Source organism: Chrysochloris asiatica, unplaced genomic scaffold (assembly GCF_000296735.1).
Source record: "Chrysochloris asiatica unplaced genomic scaffold, ChrAsi1.0 scaffold00006, whole genome shotgun sequence".
Classification (NCBI taxonomy): domain Eukaryota; kingdom Metazoa; phylum Chordata; class Mammalia; order Afrosoricida; family Chrysochloridae; genus Chrysochloris; species Chrysochloris asiatica.
In genome coordinates this window covers 425303-436131 of record NW_006408524.1, presented here as the reverse complement: position 1 = coordinate 436131, position 10829 = coordinate 425303, and the positions used below count along the sequence as shown (strand labels likewise).

The 10829-nt window shown below is 38.3% G+C and overlaps 1 protein-coding gene across 1 annotated transcript in view; it reads left to right on the top strand.

Moving 5' to 3' along the window:
- Positions 1-646, top strand: part of SNRPN (small nuclear ribonucleoprotein polypeptide N) — a gene marked incomplete at its 5' end in the record, with an annotated part of 104276 nt that extends 103630 nt beyond the window's left edge. Inside the window, one exon of the mRNA XM_006832248.1 lies at positions 513-646. Within this exon, the coding sequence (XP_006832311.1) occupies positions 513-646 (134 nt within the window). The remainder of the gene's footprint in view (positions 1-512) is intronic.
- Positions 647-10829: the final 10183 nt, after the last annotated feature.

Here is a 10829-nt window from a genome sequence, read left to right as displayed (position 1 = left end):
TGAATATGAGGTTATTGAAAATACCATTGCTTGGGTTGGGCGCACCTTAGTCTTCAAGCTCACATCTTTGCTCTTCAACACTTTTAAAAGGTCTTGTGCAGCAGATTTGCCTAATGCAACACATCATTGTCATTGGTTAGGGCCATTTCCCAAGACCCCCATTATTTACTTGGATTCTCTGTGTCAGTGAATAAGCATGCAATGTATCATCATAGAAAGTTAAAGGGACCCATTGTCAAACCCTTGTCAGTCATGACTCTTTTATAGTCTGGAACCATAGGTACATTTTCTGCATTGATTAGTTGCCCTTGTGGTGTTACACTAAGCAATAGAGTCTTTCATCGTTATTCTAGGAGCAACAGTAGGATTAAGGCATCACAGATGTGCATGAAATGCTTGCAGCCAATCCTGGTTGATGCTGTATTTTAGTTTTGTCAGTTATGTACTACGAAGTGTGTCAAGCATATCTTTGTTCTTTGAAAAAAGTCTTTTGTTTCTCCTTTGTATCTCAGGTATATTTGCCTTGTATTCAAAGTTTGGCATTTTCCATCGCATCGAGTGCTGCAAGAGATTCCTCAGAACAGGAGGGGAAGTGTCCATGATGGAAGGATATTACAAGAACCCTAAGGAGATCTGTATCTTTTAGCCACAATTATAGTTATGTTCATAGGGAATACTGTAGTCCTTTAAGGGGTCTTTGTTGTTCTCTACCAGCTGACACATGCAGTAATGATCGAGTGTTTTGGACCTCTTCCACATTCAATATTGTTGCTTTGGACACTCTTCAAGTTATAAACTTTTGAGTTTGGTTGTCCAGTGTATATATACATAGCATATTTCTTCAAAAGTCTGAGTGTCTAGTAAAGTGCTGGTATCGATGCTGATGTCCACATAAACATTCCTTGGAAATTCTGAACAAAATGAGTGAAAACTCACTACTGTCTCACTCATTGAACTGAGGTCCTGCACATTCCTTCAAAACACAAAACTAGTGAGGGCTAACCTTTGTTTTTGTGTGTTTTCCCACTAACAAAAATCTAGTGAGATTTGAGAGCCTTTTTTTTCTCAGGGACAGTAGAATTATTTTCATAGACAGACAACACAACTAGCAGATTCCGTACTTCATTGGGTACTGCTGATGAATGCAAGTTTACCAAGATGTGTGCATTTTCATCAGATGATTGTGAGCTTGGAATACTGCCTATACTGGCCCTGTTTACCTTGGTGAACCTGATTCCTGATAGTTGATATCATTTACATATTTGAGGAGATACGGGAGTATTTTGGCATGGCGATTTCATAATGTCTCGGAGTCTGTTATCTTTATTTTGTTGCATCATGGTTTGATAGCAGACTTTTTGTTCAGTGGTGATTGGAAAAATGAGTCAGATTTTAGATAGCAGGTTTGAATACTCACTTATTGGACTTTGACTAATTGACAGAGAACTTCCAGAGGTTCAAGCCAGATTCAGAAGAGGATATGGAATGTGGGATATCATTGCTGATGTCCAATGGATCTTGAATGAAAACAGAGAATACCAGAAAGATGTTTACCTGTGTTTTATTGCCTTCGCAAAGGCTTTTGATTGTGTGGATCATGACAAGTTATGGACAACATTGTGAAGTATGAGTTCTCCGGAATACTTAATTGTGCTCATGAGGAATCTGTACATGGACCAAGAGGCAGTTGTTTGAACAGAACATGGGAACACTGAATGGTTTAAAATTAAGAAAGGTGTGCGACAAGGTTGTATTCTTTCACCATATTTATTCAAACTGTATGCTGAGCAAATAATACGAGAAGCTGGGTTCTGTGAAGAAAAACGTGACATCAGGATTGGAGGAAGATTCATTAACAACCTGCGATATGCAGGTTATACAACCTTGCTTGCTGAAAGTGAAGAGGACTGAAAATAATTACTTATGAAGATCAAAGAGCACAGCCTTAGATATGGATTGCATCTCAATGTAAAGAAAACAAAAATCCTCACCATTGGACCAATAAACATCATTCTTATCAACAGAGAAAAGATTGAAGTTGTCAAGGGCTTCATTCTTCTTGGATCAACTATAAACATTCATGGAAGCAGCAGTCAAGAAATCAAATGACATATTACATTAGTCAAATCTGCTGCACAAGACCTTTTTAAAGTTTTGAAGAGCAAAGATGTCAGCTTGAGGACTAAGGTGCGCCTGACCCAAGCCATGGTATTTTCAATAACCTCATATGCATGCAAAAGCTGGACAGTGAATAAGGAAGACCATAGAAAAATTGATGCTTTTGAGTTATTGTGTTGGAGGAGAATATTGAAAGTGTCGTGGACTGCCCATAGAACCAACAGATCTTTGTTGGAAGAAGTGCAACCAGAGTGGTCCTTGGAAGCCAGGATGGCCAAACTTCGTCTCTCATACTTTGGACATATTGTCAGGAGGGACCTATTACTGGAGAGGAATATCATGTTTCATAAGATGGAGGGTCAGAGAAGAAGAGGAAGACTCCCAGGGAGATGGATTGGCAACGTAGTAGCATCAATGGGCTCAAGTGTGGCAACAATTGTGAGGTTGGCCCAGGACCAGGCAGTGTTTCATTCTGTTGTGCATAGGGTTGCCATGAGTCAGTACCAACTTGATGGCACCTAACAACAACAACTAATGTATTCTAGAAAATTCCTGTATCTTTGTCACCATAGCCATTTAAACTGAGAAACTATAGCTTATGACATTAATGTAGATCCTTTTGTAAATGATGAGACTATTTTTCCCCTTTGGTGGGTTTGTTATCTTTTGATGAAAATCAGTAGGTAACACAAGGATTGGCTACTGGCTTAGGAAAAGAAATATCTGGTGGTCGTTGTTAATGCAACTTTCAAAGACACCTATTATTTACTTGGATTCACTGTATCAGCAAGTAAATATGCAATATCTTATCAGAGAAGGTTGGAGGAATCCATTGGCACAATCATTCATGACTGGTTGAGAATCAGGAACCCTTGGTACATTTCCTGATGAGATATAACCCTTGTAGTGTTAATTTGAGCAGTAGAGTCTTACATCATGATTCTAGGAGCAACAGATGGACTAAAGCATCATAAATACAGTTGAAATACATGAAGCCGTACCTAGATAAATACAGTTGAAATACATGAAGCCGTACCTAGTTGATGTTGTTTTTTAGTTTTGTCAATTGTGTACTGTGAAGTGTCTCAAGTATTTCTTTGTTGTTCTTTAAATCTCAGGCTGACCTTGGATCCAAAGCCACAAGGTTGACGTTTTCATTCTCACCCAGATCTGCAAGAGATTCCTTGAAACTGGGCCGCAGTATCCTTAAAGTAAGATTATCCCCAGAACACTATGGAGGTCTGTATCTTTTAGGTACATTATGATCATTTTCATGGGGACTGCTGTAATCCTTGAAGGCCTGTTTGTTGTTCTCTATGACCTGACACATATAGTAACAGCACTTAAGTGTATTGGACATATTCTATGTGCAAGGTTGTACCTTTGTATGCTCCGTAAGTAACATACTAATGAGACTTTCACTGTCCAGTCAGGCAACCTATGTGTTCACGAGGCTAAGTATTGAGAATTTATCTGGATCAGTGATGATGTGCACAGCAGCAGTGATGATGTCCTTGGAAAAGCTGAACAATATTAGTGAAAATTCATCACCATTTCACTCATGGAACTGATGTCCTGTGCAATAATTCAAACAGGAAACAAGTGAGCGCCAACCATTCTGTGTATTCCCTCTAATGCGAATGTAGTGAACTCTTGAAAGCCTCTAGTCCCAAGGACAGTGGAAAAGTATTCTTAGGCAGATATCTCAGACTAGCAGGCTCTATAGAATGTTGGTCATTACTACTGATTGCAAATTCAAAGACAGCTTTGTATATATAGGATAGCTGCTGGTACGCTTGGCATAGGAATAGTAGTGCCTCTTATGACACTTCATTGGCTTGCTGATCATGAAGTCTGCAGTTGACAGGATGTGTTTACATGACTGGAGTGACAGTGCATCATTTGGCATACTGATCTACACAGTCACTCAGTCATATTTAGGGGATTTGGTTTGTAGCAGAATTTTTTTTCAGTAGTGTTAGGATAGAATGAGTCCGACATAGGGATGGTAGGTATGACATACTCAGTTCAAGATGTTTCATTGTGTCTTCTTTTGTTTTCTAGAAGTTTCCTCTTGGTTAGTCATTAAAACAGAGCGAATATAGCTTGTGACATGAATGCTTGTTTTTAATTCATAGTGAGCCTGCTTAGTTTCCCTTTTTTGTTCCTTGATAGCTTTCCATGTATTTCATTGGATAACACAGAGATTGGCTACTGGTGTAGGATATGTAACATCGGATGACCATTGTTTGGGCAATTTTGAAAGACACCCATCATTTCACTTGAATTCTCTGGATCAGTGAATAGGCAAACAATATGTCATCAGGGATAGTTGAAGGGATCTATTGGCATTCCATTGTCAGCCAGGACAATGTTGGAACCATATGTACATTTCCTGCATTAACTAGGTGGCCTTGTAGTGTTCAGTTGAACAGTAGAGTTGATCATCATGATATTGGGTGGAAGAGCAGGATTAACACATGAAATGTATGCATCCCATCCTGCTTGCTGGTATAATTAATATTGTCAGTTGTATGCTCTGAAGAGTCTTAAGTTTTTCATTGTTAGTTCTTTGTATCACAGGTAGATATGCCTGGATCTAATGCAACATATTTAACCTTTTCCACCACACTCCAAGCTACAAAAGATTACTCAAAACTGGAATGTGGGTGTCTGGGACATCCCCAGAACAGTAAAGGGGTCAGTATCTTTTTGCCACAATTTTGGGTATGTTCACTGTGAATGCTGCAGTCCTTGATTGGATCTTTCTTGTGTTCTATAAAGTAACATTCCATGCTCAAATGTTGTTGCTTTGAATGCTCTTCGAGTTATAAATTGTTGAGACTTTGGCATTGTAGTCGCACAGCATAGCATATTGGTTCACAAGGCTAAGTGTCTAGTCATGTGTCAGGATCGATGATGATATCCACATAAACATTCCTTGGAAAGCTGAACAAAATGAGTGAAAACTCACTACCGTCTCACTCATCGAACTGAGGTCCTGCACGTTCCTTCAAATTAGAAAAAGTGAGGGTCGACCTTGATTTGTATATTTTCCTAGTCATTCAATGCAGTGAGCTTTTGAAAGTCTCTAGTTGCACGAATTAGTGCAATTGTTTTCTTAGTCTGACAACATAAGTAACAGTTTCCTTAGATCATTGGGCATCACCATTGAGTATAAATTTCCCAGGATTTGTGCATTTTCATGTCGTATGTGATTATGGGCTTGGCAAAGGAACAGTACTGCCTATTAAGGCCCTGTTAGTCTTTGTGAACCTGATGGCTAATAGATGACATCATTTATTTACATGATATGATAGAGTGAATATTCTGACATGTTGGTCTCATTAAATTACAGAATTCGTTGTTTGTTTTTTGGGTAAGGGTTGGTAGCAAACTTTTTGTTCTATGGTTATAGGAAAAATGAATCTGACTTTAGATTGTAGGTATTACATACTCACTTTAGGATTTTGACTGTATCTTCTCAGGTATTCTAGAAATTTCCCCACATTTTATCACCATAGTCTCTTATTCAGAGAGAACATAGTTTTTGTCATAAATTGCTGTTCTTTTATGCATGATGAGGCTTGTTTTCCCTTTGGGGGTTTGATGTCTTTTGATGAAAATAAGTGGGCAGTGCACCAGGATTGGTTACCGGTGTAGGAATGGGAATGTCGGTGACCATTGTTAGGAAAATTTCCTGAGACAACTTTATTTACATGGAGTCCCTACATCAGTGAGTTAGTCTGCAGTCTTTCTTCAGAGAAATTTGTGGGGATCAATTAGTATGCATTATCACACATAACTGATTTAGACTAAGGAACCATATGTACATTTGCTACAATGAATTGGTGCATTCTTCTGTTCCGTTGATCATTGGAGCCTTTTTTCCTGACTCTAGGATCAGCAGCAGGATTACTGCATCATAAATGTACTTGACCTGCATTCAGGTCATCATGGTTGATGCTGTTGTTCCTTTTTGTCAAGTGTGTACTGTGAAGTGTCTCTTGTATTTCTCTTGTTGTTCTTTGTATCTGGGCTTGGCTCTCCAGAGATTGAAACCAACATGTTCTTTTTCTTTATACTCGTTGCTACTAGTGTTTCCTTGAAGCTGCAGGGCAGGGTATCAACATATTCTCATTAATCTAATGAGGTCACTATCTTTTAGGTGTAATTGTGGTGATGTTCCTAGGGAATTATGTCATCCTTGAAGGGTCTTTGTTCTTTATGAACCACCACATAGAGTGACAACTCTGTAATGTATTAGACCTACTCCATACACATGGTTGTTGCACTGCATGCTCTCCAACTTACATATTTTTGAAACTTTCATTGTCCAGTCAAACAGTCTATGTGTTCAAAAGGTTAATCATCTTGAACTTGCTTGGATCAATGATAATGTCTACAAAAACATTCCTTGGAAAAGCTGAACAAAATTAGTGAAAAGTCACCACTGTCTAACTCATTGAACTGAGGACCTGCACAATATTTCAATACAGAAAACTAGTGAGCACAACTATTCTATATATTCCCACTAGTGAAAGCCTTCATCTGCAGGACAATGGAAAGGATTTTAAGACAAACATACCAGATTAGCAGATTCTCTACATATTTGGCCATTGTCCTTGAATGCAAGTCTTCAGAAACATTTTCATGTTCATATTGTAACTGTTTGTGATCTTGTCACAGGAACAATTCTGTCTCTTATGGCACTATTTTGTCTTGATAACGTCAAAGGCTGACAGTTGACAGCGTTATTTTACATGACAAGATGAAATATATCATTTGACATGCTGATCTTAAGCCACAGAGTCAGTCATATTTATTTTGTTTAGGATTTGCTTTGATTGCGGATTTTTTTCCAGTGGTGATAGGATAGGATGAATCTGACAAAGGGATAGTAGGTATGATGTATTTATTTAGTTCAAGTAATTTGAGTGTATCTTCCTATCTGTTCTGGAAAGTTCCTTAGGTTTAGTCACTAGAACACAATATAGCTTGTGATTGAATGTGTGTTCTTTTGTTTATGGTTGTTGTTGTTGTTAAGTCCTGTCAAGTTGATTCCGACCCATAGCGACCCTGTATGCATGGTTTCCAAGGAGCAGCTGGTGAGCTTGAACCATCGACATTGCAGTTCAAACAACTTTGCAGTATGATGCATTAGTCCACAGCGCCACACCAGGACTTTTGTTTATGGTGAGTCTATTTATTTTACTTTTTTGTTCTTTGATAGAGTTCCATGAATTTAATGGCAACTCATTGATAAATTACTTGTACAGGAAATAGTACATCTAGGATAATTTCCAAAAACATCCATTGTGTTACTTGCATTCTGTAGATCAGAGAATAAGCATGCAGTATGTCATCAGGGAAAGTTACAGGGGTCCATTCACACACCATTGTCAGCCATGCTAAATGCTGCAGAGTCAGGAACCACTTGTACAGTTCCTACACTGCTTTGTTGCCATTCTGTGTTTAAGTTGAGCCGTAGAGATGCTTATTCAGATTGTAGGTGCAACAGAAGCAGAATGGCATCACATACGTACTTGAAATGCGTGCATCCTATCGTGGTTGATATTGTTTGGTTTAACACAACTATTTCTTTGTTTCTTCTTTGTATCTCAGGCCCACAAAACTTGCATGTAAAGCACCATGCTTATCCTTTTCCATTATGCCTAGAGCTGGCAGAGATTCCTGGGAATCTGTCATGGCATGGGTCCATGGAAGAAGAATATCCCCAGAACTCTAAGGAAGTCAGTATCTTTTAGTCACAATTATGGTTATATTTATGGAGAATGCTGTAGTTCTTGGAGGAATCTTTATAGTTGTCTATGTGCTGACACATATAGTAAACAACATTTGATGATATTAGACCTATTACATCATCAAGGGTGTTTCTTTGTATGTTATAAATTTCTGAGTCTTTCGCTTTGCAGCACATAGCAATTTGGTTCACAAGGTTAAGTGTGTAGCCATGTGCCAGGATCGATGATGATATCCACATAAACATTCCTTGGAAAAGCTGAAGAAAATGAGTGAAAACTCACTACCGTCTGACTCATCGAACTGAGGTCCTGAGCATTCTTTCAAAACAGAAAAATAGTGAGGGCTAACTTTGATTTTAGTATATTTTCTGACTGTAGTGAATTTTTGAAAACCTTTAGCCTCAAAGTCAGTGGAAATGTTTCTTTAGACAGACATCTCATAAGACCAAATTTTCTAGTTTGCAAGTTTTACAAGACATCTGCATTTTCAAAGTGTAGCTTGTGGTGGGCTTTTCGTAGGACTAGTACTCATTCTTCTGGCACTTGATTGTGTTGGCAACCTTGAAGTCTGCCAGTTGACAGCTTTTTTTTTAGATGACAAGAGAGACGGTATTATTTGTCATGCTAAGCCTCTTCAATTCACAGAATCAGTCATAATTTGTGTGTGTGTGTGATTTTGCTTGGTACCAGAATTTTTTTTCCAATTGCTTTAAGCTACAATGAGTCTAACATAGGAATGGGAGGTATTACACACTCACTTCAAGTAATTTGAGCATATCTTCTCAAGTTTTCTGGAAATTTTCTCATACTTTATCAACTGAGTACTAAAATTGAGAGAATATAGCTTATGAAATGAAAGTAGATCCCTTTGTCCCTGTTGAGTCTATTTCTTTTCCCTTTTTTGTTCTTTGATAGCTTTCCTTGAATTTCTTAAGGCAACACCAAGATTGGTTACTGGTTCAGGAGATGGAACATCTGATGGTCATTTTTAGGGCAATTTCCAAAGACCCTCATTATTTATCTGGATCCTCTGTATCAACAAATTAGCATTCAATATGGCATCAGAGAAAGCTGGAAGGATCCATTGGCACTTTATTGTTGGCCATGACTATTTTGGAATCTAGAGCTATATGTACATTTTCTGCATTGATAAGTTGGCTTTGTGGTGTTAAGTTGAGTAGTGTACATTTTCATCCTCATTCTAGAAGCAACAGCAGGATTAAAGCATCATAAATATATTTGAAATTGATTCATCTCATTCTAGTGTATGTTTTTTAGCTTTATCAATTATGTATTTTGATATCTCAAGTATCTCTTTGTTAATTCTTGGTATCTCAAGCCTACATGCCTTGAATCCAAAGAATTATGCTTGGCCTTTTCCATCACACCCTGAGCTGCAAGAGATTTCTCACAACTGGAATGCAGGTGTCCTGGATGGAAGGGTGTCCCCAGAATGCTAAGGAGGTCAGTATCTTTTAGCTATAATTGCTATTACGTTCATGAGGAATAAAAGCATGAAAAAATGTTTGCTCTTTTTGTGTGAAATGACACATATAGTGGCAGTGCTTTCAGGCTTTGGGCCTATGCTCTGCTCAGTGTTGTTGCTTTGGATGCTTCTCTAATTATGAGCTTTTGACACTTTGGTTTTGCAGTCACTCAGCAAAGTTTACTGGTTCACAAGGCTAAGTGTCTGCCCATGTGCCAGGATCGATGATGATGTCCACATAAACATTCCTTGGAAAGCTGAACAAAATGAATGAAAACTCACTACCGTCTCGACTCATCGAACTGAGGTCCTGCACATTCCTTCAACACAGAAAACTAGTGAGGGCCAACCTTCATTTATATCTTTTCCCACTTATTTAGTGCAGTGAGTTTTGAAAGCCTTTAGTTTTAAGGACAGTGCAATTCTTTTCTTAGGCAGACAGCCAAACTAGCAGATTCCTTAGAACATTGTACATCACCATTGAATTCACGTTTACCAAGGTGTGTGTTTTCACAGGATGTTTGTGGACTTGAAAAGTTGTACTGTCTATCATGGTCCTGTTTGTCTTGGTAAACCTGATGTTTGGTGGTTGAAATCATTTACTTATATGATAAGAGAAATATTTTGGCATGTTGGTCTCATTAAGTCACAGAAAATCAGTCTTACTTATTTTGTTGGATAAGGTTTGGTAGCAAACTTCCTGTTCTATGGTGATAGGATAAATGAATCTTACTTTAGATTGTAGGTATTACATACTCTTCAAGGAATTTGACTATGTATTCTAAGGTATTCTAGAAATTCCCACTTACATTATTACTATAGATTTAATCAGAGAGAATATAGCTTTTGCCATGAATGCATGTTGTTTTATGCTTGATGAGGTTATTTTTTTTCCGCTTTGGTGACTTTGATATCTTTTGATGAAAATCACTGGGCAGCAGCAGGATTGGTGACTGATGTAGGAATAGGAATGTCTGTGACCACTGTCAGGGCCATTTCCAAAGACACCCTATATTTACATGTAGTCGCTACTTCAGTGAGTAAACCTGCAGTACATCTTCAGTGATATTGGAAGGGCTCCATTGACACAGGTTATCACACATGACTGATTCAGACTCAGGAACCATATGTACATTTGCTACCTTGAATGGGTGCCCTTCCTGTTTTACGTTGATCATTGGAGTGTGTTTTTCATGACTCTCTGTAATTGGCAGCAGGATTACTGTATCATGAATGTACCTGACCTGCATTCAGATCATCATGGTTGATGCTGTTGTTTATTTTTGTCAATTGTGTGATGGGAAGTGTCTCAGGTGTTTCTCTTGTTGTTCTTTATATCTGGGCTTGGGTCTCCAAAGATCGAAACCATCATGCTTGCCCTTTTGCATTATACTCGGAGCTGCTAGAGATTCCTTGGAGCTGCAAAGCAGCAGGGCTTCAACATATCCTCATTAATCTAA